Source organism: Heloderma suspectum, chromosome 1 (genome assembly GCF_057233095.1).
Source record: "Heloderma suspectum isolate Gila_16-S chromosome 1, 16-S_ref, whole genome shotgun sequence".
NCBI lineage: Eukaryota > Metazoa > Chordata > Lepidosauria > Squamata > Helodermatidae > Heloderma > Heloderma suspectum.
The window spans coordinates 209,292,595-209,307,797 of record NC_139458.1 but is presented as its reverse complement, the minus strand read 5'-3'; the positions used below and the strand labels follow the sequence as shown (position 1 = coordinate 209,307,797).

The 15,203-nt window shown below is 44.6% G+C and overlaps 1 protein-coding gene across 6 annotated transcripts in view; it reads right to left on the bottom strand.

Moving 5' to 3' along the window:
• Positions 1-15,203, bottom strand: part of CFLAR (CASP8 and FADD like apoptosis regulator) — a 49,681-nt gene continuing 34,478 nt past the window's right edge. For 4 of the 6 annotated variants that reach the window (XM_084817651.1, XM_084817613.1, XM_084817623.1 and 1 more), the window contains 5 exons: positions 14,749-14,794; positions 14,158-14,207; positions 13,255-13,330; positions 5,073-5,550; positions 1-3,900 (listed from right to left, as the gene is read on the bottom strand). In XM_084817651.1, the coding sequence (XP_084673777.1) occupies positions 3,765-3,900; positions 5,073-5,550; positions 13,255-13,330; positions 14,158-14,207; positions 14,749-14,794 (786 nt within the window). In that variant the 3' untranslated portion in view covers positions 1-3,764. The remainder of the gene's footprint in view (positions 3,901-5,072; positions 5,551-13,254; positions 13,331-14,157; positions 14,208-14,748; positions 14,795-15,203) is intronic. The other 2 variants (XM_084817662.1, XM_084817641.1) reach the window with 1 other exon arrangement.

The following is a 15,203-nucleotide window of genomic DNA, read 5'->3' as shown; positions in this document are numbered from 1 at the left end:
AACATTTTTAAAATAAAATTTTATTTTATATTCAAAATATAATTATCAAACAATTCCAACATTGGTGTATTTATTTTATACTCAAAATATAATTAACAATTCCAGCATTGGTATACTCATATTTCAAAGAATGGATTGGCTCTTCTATACCGTTTCAAAATGATACAGAAAAAAATTCGAACACCGGTCTAGCATTTGTCATATGTCAAATCCCAAGGCGTGGTAAGAAGTCATTAGCTGGGTTCACACGACACACTAAGCCATGGTGGGCAAGTTCAGGAAGCGACCCAGGAGGGTCGCATGTGTGTGCGGGGGGTTTCCCACCCATGATGGGTTAATTATCCACCCTCATAACCCATGCTCTGCAGGAGGGGTAAGGGGCCCTGCAGCGGCTTACTGTGCCGTGTGAAGAGTGCGCACGTAATGGGTCCCCATTACCGAGCATTACCTGTGCTCAGTAATGGGGACCGAGCACAGAGACAGGAGCCTAGAAAAGCTGGGCCGCCACTCTGCTCGGCAGATCTCTATAGCCAAGACTGCCTAGCAACAGTCGGCAGATGCGGCTGCTGGGATGTTCAGCTGCCAGGCCAGGAGAACTCAGGAGGGGGCATGCCTCGGGGAGGGAAGGTAAACTGCACTGCCTGGCATGGTTGCGTAGTCGTGTGTGCGCAGGGCTGCCTGTTATTTCCCTAACCCTCTCCGCAGTGTGGCTCCTCGCCGCCATTGGCCCCTGTGATCATCCAAATGTGCCCTTTTACCTGACACAAGTTAACCAGATCTATCACTTGATTACCGAATGTGTGTAGGAGCCATCCTAGAACACCAGCTCAATTTTCATATTACCTTAAACACTTTCCTTTACATGAAGTCAGCTCACAGAGTCATCAGTGCTAAGTAACCAGGCAACCTAACTCTTCCATGTGTGAACTGGCCCTGGGGAAAGTCATCTTGTTTTCAGAATGGACACTGAGCGTACCCTGCATAAGCTGAAGCCAACTGACGCTGGTTTACAGCTACTTCAAAACAACTTAAGCTGTGACTGAGGCTGTGGGGGCTGAGTTCATGGAGTACTGTCTGTGGATATCCTCATTGTCTCTTGCTACGATCAGTTAGCTTGGAGTAACAACCCTGACTGGAGGCTGTTTGTGTTCCAAAGAAACACACGAAGAAACAGCTTTAGGCTAATACAGGGTAAAAACAAGCTACCAGTTCATAGATCCAAAAGCAAGGGGAACTGATACATGTACTCAAGTGTGTGACACTATCAATTGTGACTAGCCTATGCACATTTAAATGACTAGACTTTCCTGTAAATAAACATGGAAGAGGCAACAGGGAAAATATGGGGCCTTTATAGGTTGTGTGGTAAGCCCTACCATTATTGCAATTCAAATCTATATAGTTTATTCATGGGTAAGTCCCACTAATTTCAATGGGATTTATGTCCAGGTGCCTGCATATGATTGCTACATTACAATCTGATCATATACAGAGTTATGCCCATCTCTTCCTAATTCTGCATAGGATTGGGGTGCCTGTCTACTACCAAAAGAGGTAACCTGGGAGATCCCAGAGACTTTGACATTCTGCAACACAAAGTACTGGGAAACAAGCAAAATCAGAGGGGAAAAATAGCTTTATAAGGCATGGTAAAAGAGCAGTTTTTTACGTAATCATGAGTCCCTTAAGAAAGAAAACAGGATAATAATACTATTTTAACATTATAATAAATTATGATGACTAGAAATATATATTAGAAATCCCTGGAGTTTCAGCCAAGGAAGTCATACAATTAGAATACAATAAAATAAGGCGTGTATCAGTCTGGCACATTAAGGGAGCAATCCTATGGCCCCTAGACATTGTCTGAGGGGCCACAGGATATTGGGGATTCCCTCCTCGGAAGGGGGAGTCAGAGTTCTGACCCCCATCCCCTGATCCCCCATAGGTGGCGCAGAAAGAACCACAACAGCTGGCCTCTGAGGCCGGAAAAGTCTATATAATTTTCTGAGGACTTGTATTTTATAGCACAAAGCTGAAGCTACCATACTGGTTATTTAAAAACATGGGAATTGCTTACTTTTGCATTCCTTAAAAGAAACAAAAGACAGCAAGGTATTGAACAATACTTGAATTATTTTGGAAAACTACTACAGGCTACTCTGGTTATTACCTTAACAAAAAAGGTGGGTAAAAATATTAAATAACAGCTAAGTATTGAATTAATGTAAAAGGTATTCAAGGTATTGTTTTAGGAGAACTAGGTTCCCCAAAATCTGATTCAAGATATGAAAGAATACTTCACAAACACATGTCAAGGTGTATATAAATTTGTGAGACTGAAATGTTTGGCTTTTGTTCAAGCTGGAAGGAAGAAAACCCAACAGAAACAAAAACACTACATACAAATGACTGAACAGCTTATACAGGTAGGTGCATTTTGAACAAAATTACCAGTATAAATAAATATCACCAGCGGTATTTTTCGCTCAGGTCTCCCAAACTTAACATTACTGAATTCTTGATAGTTTAGTAACAATCACAAGCAAACAAGAAGTTATGATCCAGTCCCATGCAAACACTTGTCTCTTCCACTCCATAACCTGAAAGCAGATAAGTTTTTCTCTAAAGAACTTCTTCCCTATTCCTCGTTACAGTACCTGCAGCAAAAGAGAGCTTATTTAGTCTGCCATGAACTCAAAGTGATGGGGCTCCTGTGAGAAGCCCGGTAGCTTCTCACAGCATAATTACCAGTAGCGTAATGCTTGTGTCTCTGCTATGTAAGGTCTATTGGCTGCCCATACTTGGAAGAAAGCTACATTGTGGTCCTGTGAAGTTCTGGATATGTAGGATATTTGGGGGTACCACCTCTCCATGTATTATGCACTACAACAAGTGGTGCCCAGGGACAGAGCTATCTGTCCAAGATAAGCCCCAGTAAATCTTGAATGGGACAACGATGATGTAGGAGTGAACTTGGATTATGTCCAAGGAAGATGTCAAATCTCAGTGGCTGGCTGAGAAGGATACATAGGCAATTCCTCAACTTGTATGCTCCAGGCCAGCCTTCCCCAACCTGGTACCCTCCAGATGGGTTGGACTGCAACTCCCAGCATTCCCCAGCCAGCACAGCCTCCCCTGAAGGGCGCAAGGTTGGAGACGATTGGTCTGGACTGTCCAAACCTATGAACAGCAAGATTACAAAAACAAGTGTACGTACTGTCAAGGCTAAGAGGTGCCCCTGTTTTCCTAAGCCCCTTTTCCCCATGGCATTTCTAACCAAGTGTTCTCCTAACTCAAGCAGCAGTACTGCTTTGCTCCACGTGTGGCTCAACCCAGTCAGGTCCCCTGCTTCTCTGTTGCTGCACCATTACTTGCTGCTCTGTGTGCTCAAGACAGATCGTGGCACTTTATGTGCACATCCTGCCCCTTCCTGGGTAGGTATGAGGCCACATACCTGCCCAGGAAGGGGCAGAAAAGAGATGTATTTCTCTGAAGTAAAAGGACGTTAAGAGGCAAGTTTAAAAAAATACATTAAGCAGTGATATAATGTATCTATAACCTTGATACACAAGGTTAGACAGTATGCTGAAGAAATAAATATTTTATCAGCTACGTTCCTTACAGGTACATGACTTAGTGGCTTAAAAAGATACCAAGTGTGTCTGTCAGTTCTGCAGCTTGGCCCTTCAAGAGAAACCAGTGGATACCTCTCAAAGGAAGGCCTTGCTACAATGCATCCCTCTCAAGTTTGGTTTGTCTATTTAGGCGCCAGACAGGAAAAGTTTTTTCCTCAGGGTGTGCTTCAACAGGAGTGAATATTGTTCTGCAGGGTGAGTTCTGTTCCATTCATAAACTCTGTGGTTCAGCTCCACAAGAATATCCAGCAGAGACAATGACCTATGTCAGAAAAAGGAGTGGAAGGTGGGGGTGGGAGAGAAAAGAAAGAGTTTTCAATATTGGAGAGTACATAACCTCCCAAAACTTTACAAATAATCTCCAGACAGCCTTCCCCAACCTGGTGTCCAACAGACATTTTGGATCTCAACTCTCATCAGCCCCAGCCAGTTAACGCTCAGGAATGCTGGGAGTTGTAGTCTAAAACATCTGGAGGGCACCAGGTTGAGTAAGGCTGTTCCAGACCAACAGCTCTGGGCTTTGCAGAAGTGCTTTTGCAATCAGACACAGCATTACTTGCTAGCTAAAGTGCATTCTATGAAACACAGTTCTGAACACTTCCCTCTCCCAAAAGCTCTGATCCTAAATCATGTTTACTCAGTCGTAAACTCCACTGATTTCAACTGAGCTTACTTCCAAGTAAATATTACTTAGGGCTGTGGCTTGAGAGACTCAAGGGTGTCTCTTTTGCATGGCTCCTCTCCCCCAAGTTAGGGCTACTTCTCGCATTTTCTGCAGCACAAAACAAGGCAACCTGTATCCATTGAGAGCCAGAAAAGTGGAATCATTCATGGGGAAGGCTTTTCTTTGCCCAGATGCAGGAAGAGAAAGAGATTTATGATTTCACTGACGTTTGTACCCCATACCTGGAATACGGAGCCCCAGGTGTGCAGGATCTCTGCATGGCAGTTGATGGAAACAATCTAAAGCCTTGATGTGCAAGGCCTTCCTGTTACGCTTCTGTAAAGGGAAGTGTATGTGGAACATTCCCTGCTCACAGGGGAGAACAGAGAAACCCTTGCTTGTAGACCCGTAATGTAGACCCGTACCCAAGTAATGGCACCGTCACCCATGTCTCCTTTTGCAGGAACCAGTAGCACAGCTATGCATACCTCTTACTAAAAATAAAACAAGAAAATTCTGCACCCAAGCCATACAAATCCTGCTCCAAGAAAACCATGTATAATTCTGCACCATGTATAATTTAATGTCACAAGAAAATTTGCCTAAGTGATCCTATTTTACATAATTTATTCTAGTTTTAAGTGAATGAGTTTCTCAGAAAGCTGAATTCCACATCCCTGAGCATCTTCCATGCTCTTGCATATTTGCAGCACACATTCAAGCCTGATCCATGGAAAGAACTGAAACAATCTCTAAAAACAAGCTTCTACCTTTTGTGTGGATCGATCAACAAATCAGTGAGCGAAGTGAGATAGCAGGAAGATGAGTTTGGTGATCGGTCTAAGGTAGATGCATCCAATATACTTTGGCTCCACAGAATGTCTGCAACTTGTGGGATAGTACAAAGGTCTCCATCTGCCTCAACTAGACTGGTGTTTTCTTGCCAACTGCCTGGCTCGACGTAGTTCTGGATAAAAAAGAGTTTTGGTTTTCCTGAGAGATCAGGACACCGATCACCGATAAAAAAGCTCTTCACCCTCTCCAGAGAGAATCCTGGAACGATGTGGTCTGTGCAGAAGATGCCCTGATGGTCACCTCGACTGACCAGTACACAAACAAAGCAGTCATAGTCTTTATGTTGCCTCAGTCTCGCTACTTCATACAACTCTCGCATCATGGAATCCACATTCAGGAATAGGTGACAACGAACTTCAAAATGCAGCACCTTAAAGGTTCTTGCTACCATACCTGTAGAAAGAAAAACAACCAAGGAAGAAAATTGAATAGATACATTACCACAATAATCTCACAACTGAGGCACACATAGTCATGTCAGTCAGGGGCTCTCTAGTCAACTGGGTACAGGTACACAACCTGTCTTTGACAGGGTTGCACCCTTGTAAAGGACCAAGTACACAGTCTGGGGATGTTCCTGAAGCTCGCAGTAGCCCCAGCTGTGCCCAGGTTATGCCAGTGCCTAACAGCACTTTTTACCAGCTTCAACTGTACCTGAAGAAATCAGATCTGGCCTCAGTCACACATGCGTTAGTTTTATCCGGGCTAGATGACTGCAATGCTCTCTATGTTGGGCCACCCTTGAAGACTGTCTAGAAAGAGCAACTGATGCAGAATGTGACTGCCAGAACGTTAGTTGGTGCTTGATGATCTGAACACTTGTTTTACTGCTTGTCATGGCAGGTTTTACTATTTATTCTGTTTGCTGTTTTGAATGTATTTTACGTTACAGAAAAGGGGCTACAAATAATATGGAATAAATGAATAAAATAAAGAAATGAAATACAGCCAAGGTTGTGTGCACGCCACCATTCCAATGGAGTGCAGGAAAAGTGTAAAATGAAGTCTTGGCTACAGCATCCAGCCTCTTGAGAATATCAGCTTCCACAGTTAAAATTAAGTTCCCGGACCCTGCGGCTGCAAAAATATGACTGGAAGTGTGTGGGCGATACTTAATGAAATCTCAGAAGCCAAAAGATTTGCTGGATGAGGGGAGACTGAGGGAGATAGGATAGCACTCTTCAAGTACTTCAACGGTTGTCACAGAGAGGAAGGCCAAGATCTCTTCTCGATCATCCCAGAGTGCAGGACACAGAATAATGGGCTCAGGTTACAGGAAGCCAGGTTCCGGCTGAACATCAGGAGAAACTTCCTGACCATTAGAGCAATACGACAATGGAACCAATTACCTAGGGAGGTGGTGGGCTCTCCCACACTGGTGGCATTCAAGACGAGGCTGCACAGCCATCTGTCAGGGATGCTCTGACTTGGATTCCTGCATTGAGCAGGGGGTTGGACTCGATGATCTTGTACGCCCCTTCCAACCCTACTATTCTATGATTCTGTGTTTGGCGAGTTGCATTTGGCTTGATGCATCACGAAGCTGCATAGGCCTGTCTTAAGCACACCCCTCCTCCATTTTCTGAAAATCCCTACAGTGTGGGTGGGGAGCTTGCAGCCCTCCACATATTGTTGGACTACAACTCCCATTATCCTTGACCATCGGCCATGCTGGCTGGAGCTGATGGGTGTTGGGAATCCAATGTCAGGAGGGCCCCAGGGCCCCCAACCTTGCCTTGTAGGGTAAGATGCTCCACTTGGGGAAATCTTTATCTGAAATAATAATCTCAGAACACAAATGCAAAAATGTCTGCAATAATTTTAAACTGATTGGGAGATTATTCAAACTACGTTTTACGTGGCACTGAAAATGTGCTGGTCCCATGAACTTATTACAAGAGAGTGAGCCATATCCAGGACACCACACTCCATCTCCATCCCCCATTTTTTGTTTCCAACAGTCAACATTCTGTGACTACTGAGCATGCTCAGTCCTCATTGGGCTGTTTTAGCAGGAGTGGTTATATTCATTCCTTAATAAACTCTACCATACAGCCTAGCCAGTAGAGGGCAGTACTGCATAGTTCTTATTGACCCAATAGGAAAAGGGTGGGGGGAACCCGCCACACTCCCAGCTGATTTCTAAACAAATGGCATCATCTATCATGAAACTTCCCGTGGAACAATTTTACCCTGGAGGATTATCAGCATGAGGCAAGACATGATGAGAAATGAAACAGAAACTTCTGCCTGCCCCCATCTCCCTCCAATATAAGAAGACACAAAGGCAGGGGGGACTGATTTCTATGACATATTCAAAAACTCTTCTGCTTTCAAAAACTCTTCTGCTTTCTCTGCAATTGTTTTGCCACGCTACAGTCTTAAGAGAAAAGGACATATATGTCGTCATATAAATCCACTTCGGAATTCACAGTGGCTTGGCTGCAGTCAGGTTCATTTTCCATAGATGGCAGGTAGCAGCCTACTTCTGAAAATTACTGGGCTTGCAAAGAAATTCGGTGTGCCACGTCGCCCCATCTTAGGACCTACTCTTAAGGAAGTGTATGCAACATAACAGCGTTAGACTGCAACCCTAGGCACACATCGCTGAGAGTACACCCTCCTGAACACAGTGCAACTTACGTCCAAGTAAATATACATACGATTGCTCTGTTCAAGTGCTCAACTCTCATGTCTTGTTACAAATCTCAATAGGCCTAAGCTTCTCTGGATTGTGCTCTTACGCCTAATGTTGAGGTGTGGTCCTCTTAAAGCAGGGGTGTGCAGCCTTTTTGGCCCCAAGGACCTCAGGTGATGCTGGCCTGGGGGTTGCGTGCATGCACACACACACACGTGCACAAACCCCTCACATGCATATAGTAATTTGCATGCACACACACATCCCAGCAGTTCTGATACAGATCACTCAACTAGCAGCAAGGAAAGAAGGTTCTGTATCAGGATTGCTGAGGGAGGGAGTCTGGCGGGGGGGGCAGCAGGGGGGCAAGGCACCCCTGGGAGGTGCAATTAAGACCTCTGGGAGGGGGCTGCATATGGCCACTGGGCTGTGCACCCATCTTAAAGGCACACCCCTTCACCAAATATTTCAGTGGCCCCTGCTCTTGGTGATAGTCCCCTGAAATTCTTACCAGGCACTCTGGGAATGGTTTTAGAGGGTCTCTGCTGACAGCAGCTAGAACTCATGAGGAGTGGGCCTTATTCAGTGATGTCAGGGTAGAGTACAGAAGCATGGGGGACAAGCCCAGCTGGCAAGATGTAGCTTTGCTATGAATAACAGCAATCTCCATTCTCCAAGTGCCAGTTGTTATGTAGCCATAACAGCACCACTCACCATACGCAAGAGAGAGGTATCAGCAGACCTGGGGAAACCCCAGGCTTTGCAGAACTACAAAAAAAAATTTGGGAGGGGGAAAAACCCGCAAACAGCCCAATGAGGACTGGGCATGCTCAATGGGCACATAATCTTGGCTAATTCCTGGGGTGGGGGAATGGAAAAGGGGGCTGAAAAGAGAATGTGGTGTCTAGAATCCTGAATGGAAGCACTCCAAACTGCAACATTTTGCTGCAGGTCCCATTTGACTTGGCTAATTTTGGCTCATGTCCAGTAATGAAAACTTCCACTTTCAGGTTTAGTGTGTGCTTATGGTGCATCACGTTTCTAGTATCACTTACACCTCCTTCCTTTCTTTCTCTCCCTCCCAAACATTCTTCTTTTCTGTCTAAAGAAAATAAAGTGACTTCTTGGATTTGGAAGACATCCTCCAAGTGTCACTGGTCTTGCCATGTGCTTTCTCAGACTTCAGGTACATCAGCAGAGTAGCCCTGCCACTGAACAGCTTAGTAGCATGATGTACTTGTATACAGATTTCACACTCACAAGATGTTAGAAAAGTCAACCCATCAGGTGTTCACAAGACACTTCTAAAGTGTGCCACTCCTGAATGGCTTAACCCTGTGTAATTACTGGTTTGCCAGATTTGCGGAGGTTCATATTTACCTTCTTTTGCTGTCTTTTATTATGACACCTGTTTTTGAACTAACCTTTGTACTCTTTTTGTGTGTGTCCCCTCAACTTTTTATTAAGATCTGTATTTCTTATTATAAGCCTTATTTCGTGATGTGGATTAGTCATTTTTTAAACTTCTGATAATAAAATGAACAACAACAAGCTGCTCTCTTGGTAAGGGACGTGTGCAACTCTGCTCTCTAGTCCACCAGGATGTACAGTTATGTCTGCAACTGAATTGAATGCTAGAATCCAAAGGTTTTCAGCTTTCATAAACAGAAAACAAGCAGAAAAAAAGGAATAGTGGAGGAATATGTCAGAAAATGCAACAACAGCACAAGCAAAGCTTTTGGTTCCCCCACAATTATTCAAATAGTAATAAAGCATGGTCAGTCACAGGGCCCGCCTGCAAACCCACAGAGACCGCCTGCTAATATTGTGATTTTCTTCCCAATTCCATTTTTCCCATAGATGCCCTAATGACATTAGCCCTATTCGAATGTTATTCCTCACCCTCACTGTTCCCCCACCAGCTGGAGTAAGTCTGGGGAAGAATTGTCAGTGTTCTGGCTCCACCCTTGACTGTCCTACAGTGAGTAAGAACGGCTGAAGGCAAACTCTTTGCTTGCTTGGCTGAACATGCATAGAATTCTCCCCACAACTGGGAATATTGTTGTTCACCTGAATGCACAATCCCCCTTCCAACCTTCCTGCTCGATGCAGGAAGTGTGGGGGCAGAGCCAGCAGGGCTGCAGACATTGGGGTGCATGTGGGATTAACATCTGAATAGGGCTATTGTTGCTGCTCATGGTATGCTTTTTGTTAACAAGAACATTGTCAGGGGAGTTGCTCTCCTTGCAGTGCCTTGAGCACATTCTCTATCACATCCATCACTGGGTGCAGAAGATGCAGCATTAGGATACCACCCAAGCTGAAGTCAAGGATGAAGATACTTCATAAACATTCCAGGCATCTTCCTATCATGGTCTTCATGAGCTGAGGGGAGGGGCCATAGCTCAGCAGTTGAGCAAAAGCTTTGCATGCAGAAGGTCCCCAGTTCAATCCTTGGTGTCTCCAATTTAAAACAGATCAGGTAGCAGAGCATGGGAAAGTCCTCCCTCTCTCTGGTGGAGAGTCACTCCCACTCAGAATATACAATATTGGGTTAGATAGAAATGGTTTCTCAGTGGTGGCCACCCAATTATGGAACGCTCTCCCCACTGAGGTCCTCCTGGCACCAACACTATCATCTTTTCAGACTGTCCTCTGCTCCCAGGCACTTGATGGCATATGATGGGGCATTTATGTCAGCTGTTTCTGTAGGGTCTGGTATCCGATTGTAAACTTTTAGCTCTTTAAATTGTTTTAAATTTTGTATGTTACAGATTTTATATCATGCTTTTATTGCCTTGTCTTGTGATGTGTATTTTTTGTGGACCACCCAGACAGTTTTGGCTATAGGGCGGTACAGAAATGAAACAAACAATAGCAACAGAAGGACAATACTCCATCTGATATAAGGCAGCTTCCCAACTTCCACTTCCACAGGCAGATGATACCCTGGGAAGAATTAGCTTGGACCAGCCTTTCCAAACCGGGTGCCCCCCAAGCGTGTCACACTGCAACTCCCATCATCCCCAGACAGAATGGCTGGGGATGATGGGTGTTGTAGTCTGACACATCTGGAGAGTGCCCAGTTGGGGAAAGCTGCCTTGTTTTTACATTCAATAGCTTAAAACTCTATTTGCCCCTTGCCTATCCAGACAGAAGGTATTTTAGCTTAAGATTACTTGCAACTATCATTCCACAAACACTTATGGCAAGACATGCAAGCTGTGCATAGAACTGCCTCATCTTCAAGATTACTGCAGCCAAGAAACAAGGAGAGAGAAACTCACAGCTCCCTTTCTCCCTTTGCTCTCAAGCTCCCTGAGGCACAAAGTGGCCCAGACTGCACGTACTCTGCATGCACTATTTTTAGCTACTCGTGTGTGGCAGGAATATGTTTCAAGCCCTCAAGCGATTTGTGATTTTGCTTATGTAAGAAACTCATATGGGATTTTCCAAAAGTGATCTGAGGAGTTGGGGAATGCAAGGGTTATTTTGTGCATTCCCTCTAGAAAAGTACGCATACACATGCTCTGCCAAAAATAAAATAAAGGATATACGAAGGAAATGAAAGCCAATGGTTTCTTTAGTTTCACAGAAAACAAAAGCCACAGAAAAGTTCTTAAAGCCATAGAGAAATAAGGATGTGGTCAGAAACGGGGAAAACACAACCCTAGATGCTAACTACAAAACCAAGAGAGGATCTTGCTTTGAATCCATTACCCTGAAAAGCTACTGACCCCTAGTTCTACATTCACAACCGCAAACCTGGATTAGGCATTCTGCTTCACTCACCAGCATGCATTTTAAAAAGCTACCATTTTCACCAATGGCCCCAACTGTGAGCATGGTAAGGTGGTTAAAAGCGCAAAGGAGCTCTTAATTCCCATTAAGAGAGCTTTGAGTAAGCTAATCTAAGGCGGGTTCCTCTTCCTGACTCACAAGAAGCGGGTTTCTCAAACTGTTTGCTGCCTGTGGCTAGAGATTTTTCCCCATCTGCCCAATTCTGGGTGATCGCTTCCACAACAGGAAGTCAAGAGTTTCGCCAGAATGGAAGGCCGACACAGCAGACAGTCGACACGTCGTAATCGAGGCAAGCCCTGACCAGATCTAACAAACCCATTTGGCACCTCTCAGATCCCAGCAGTTCTGGACTGATCAGACAGAAAGGATCACGCCTGGTCTACACATGCACCAGAACTGGGTGGGAATGAGCCGCGGAGTTCCGAGGTGCAAGAACAGACTGTACTTCTTCAGACTGCAGGTGTGGGGGGAGAATACCATTTTAAAAGTCTCCATACATTTTAAAAAAGCAGAAACTAGAATAACAGGGAGAGGACCAACCTAGAAAATTGTCCCCGATGTGCTCGTTCTTTGTCTTACTAGCAAAGGGAGTCCCCTTGGGAAACATTAAAAATGAAATCTCTTTTGCAGTCTGAAATGGTATAATCCACTTTACCTCCCCCACCACAGGATCTTCATTTATTTTGTTATATTTGCATCCTGCCTTTCCTCCAAGGAGTTCAAAATGCCTTATGTAGTTCTTCCCTGTCCATTTTATCCTCAGAGCCACCCTGTGAGGTAACTCTGGCTAAGAGGAAGCAATTGGTCCAAGGTCACCCAGTGAGTTCTATAGCTGAGTGGGAGGGGACCTGAACCTGGGTCTCCCTAGTCTTAGCCCAGCACCCCTCCTATGCCATTCTGGCTTCCTACCATTCTACCATCTACGTTTGCGACACATACGGACCAAGGCTTAAGTCAAGAAAAGAACATGAGGCAAGAGCATAATTTTCCTTCTAAGACATTAACTTGGATATATATGGAGAAGAATACATTAGACTTTAACAATATAAACTAACGTACATTATGGCATAGCCAGGAAATATTTTTCATACAATAGCACCACTAAAATGTGGAATTCCCCCACCTTTACTGCTGTGTGGAACGTGGGCATGTGAATGCCACAGGCATCCATCAACAGGAGAGTGTCTGTGGTCAGTGGCAGGGAACTCCACTCATATGTGCAAATCTGACATTTTAAACTAACTTTCCCCAACTGTATTTTACATAAACTGTCTAGTGCCTTATTTGGTTTGTGTGTTTTTTTTATGTTATTGTATTTGGCTAGGGGAGGGATTGTAGCTTAGTGGCAGAGCACCTGCTTTGCAGGCAGAAAGTCCCAGGTTCGATCCCCGGCATCTCCAAATAGGGATGCGAAAAGCTCCAGCCTGAAACCCTGGAGAGTTGCTGTTGCCTTCCAGTGTCGACAGTACTGGCCTAGATGGACCCAGGGTCTGACTCAGGATAAGGCAGCTTCCTCCCTTCCTATTTGGTATGTTATTGTTAAACCAACGGCCATGCTGGCTGGGGGATAATGGGAGTTGTAGTCCAACACATTGGGAGGGCACCAGGCTGCAGTAGAGTCTGGCAGGAAGAAGAAACTGGCTTTCCCTGGCACTTACCGGCATCATTGCCAATGCAGTCTATTATCAGGCATACTCCTAAAGGCTGGCTCTGCATCCTGTACTTGTTAGACACCTGCAAAGGAGACGACAGGTCACGGTATTGCTCTCTGCTCCAACCCACGGCCTGCTACTCAAGGCACACCCCTACCGCTTCCTAACCCAGCTCGTCTGGCATCTGAGCGAGCACTGGAAACACTGGATAGCGGAGGTGCTGGTAGTGACAGTGTCTGGAACCCATGCTCCTTGTCTCCCCTAAGGGGGGAAAGTTTGGGAGAAGTCTGTGTTTTGTTTTTCTAAATTTGGTTCTGGGTTGAGCTCTCACTCTATGCAACACCGTCAGGGCTGCCATCCTAAACATACTTAGTAAGCCCTGTTGAACACAGTTCAACGGCACCGTAACTGGGATTCGGGGGGAAAAACCTCCCACGTGCACAAATGGCACCTTTCTGCTGAAGTCTAAAATGCTGCATGGTGTTGTTGTTGCTGTCGTGATGAGTGGAGGCTGCAAGCAGCATCCAGCCAGGGCCCGGCGGGTTCCAACCCTGTGAGTAGCTCACAAACTGCCATGAAAATAAACCAATATGGAAAGCAGAGGGACATAAGCAGTGGTGAACACAGAAGCACTTCAAAAGGATGGATTTGTCATGGTTCACTTTCATTTTTACTCTCTTCACCTACTGGTCTGCCTGTTGCAATTTATTCGGTAGTTATCAGGGTACAGGAAAAGAGAACAGCAGAGCTTAAAAACACGAGATAATGCAGGCACCAAGAACCTAATCAGTTACTTTCTAAAACTGTATAACTTTTTAACCCAATGGACCTATTGAGGCATATCTGTATTGAAACAAAAAGGTCTGGATGATAGCAAGACAAGATGCCTGTTGTGACATTGTACAATACCTGTGACAGGGCCTCTCCTGTTTCTGGTATGGATATGTGAACCTGTTCTGCTGTAGATACAAAAATCAGAATTGTTATTTGCAGGACGCCTATATTATCCCACAATGTCAGTGTTAGTGTTTTTTAAAAATATACCTCCACCCCCACCCCACCCACCAGCTATATAGTACAGGGACATTTTAGTCAGCCAAAGTACGTCACAACCTTATGATCTGTGGCTCTTAAAATATGACTTTTAAAAATATATGACAATAAACTGGGGAAAAGGCTAGTCTTATTAGTGTATAGCCATGCATAAAAGGGACTAGTTCTCCCAGCATAAGACAGGCAGCGAAGTGCAGTGGTTAGAGGGCTGGCTTTGGACATAGAAAATCCCACTATAAATTCCAGATTAGTTTTATACAATACACAGAGAACATAGATGTAGGATGTTTTTATTACTGAAACCACATCTCTGGATTGATAGTCCAACAATGCAATCCCATACATGTCTACTCATAAATAAGGCCCACTGAGTTCAATGGAGCTTTCCTTCCTAAGTAAATGAGTACAGGATTGTAGCCCAAGGCTGTAAGGATTAACAGGTCTTACTCTGAACGGCACACGCTCCGTTTATCAGCCTTCCTTTGTTCACAATCTGCAGATTAAAAACAACAACACAATATCAAATCAAATTTCACCTCTTGCAAAAAATGCAACATTACGACCCTTTAATATTCAATTGACTGCGGCAGCGAAGGCAGCAAATTCCATGCTTGTGATGATTAGGAAAGGGATAGAAAATATAAACAGATGATATGATCACTGCCTTATATGAATCCATAGCATGGGCACATCTAGAAAGGTTGGTATAATACAGGCCTTTTATACATCCATAGTATGGCCACATCTGGAAATGCTGGTACAATGCAGGTCTTATATCAAGCGGGCAACTTGTGGCCCTCCAGATGTTTTGGCTTACAACTCTGATCAGCCCTAGCCAGCATAGCCAATGGTGGGGGATGATGGAAATTTTAGGCCAAAACATATGGAGGGCCACAAGTTAT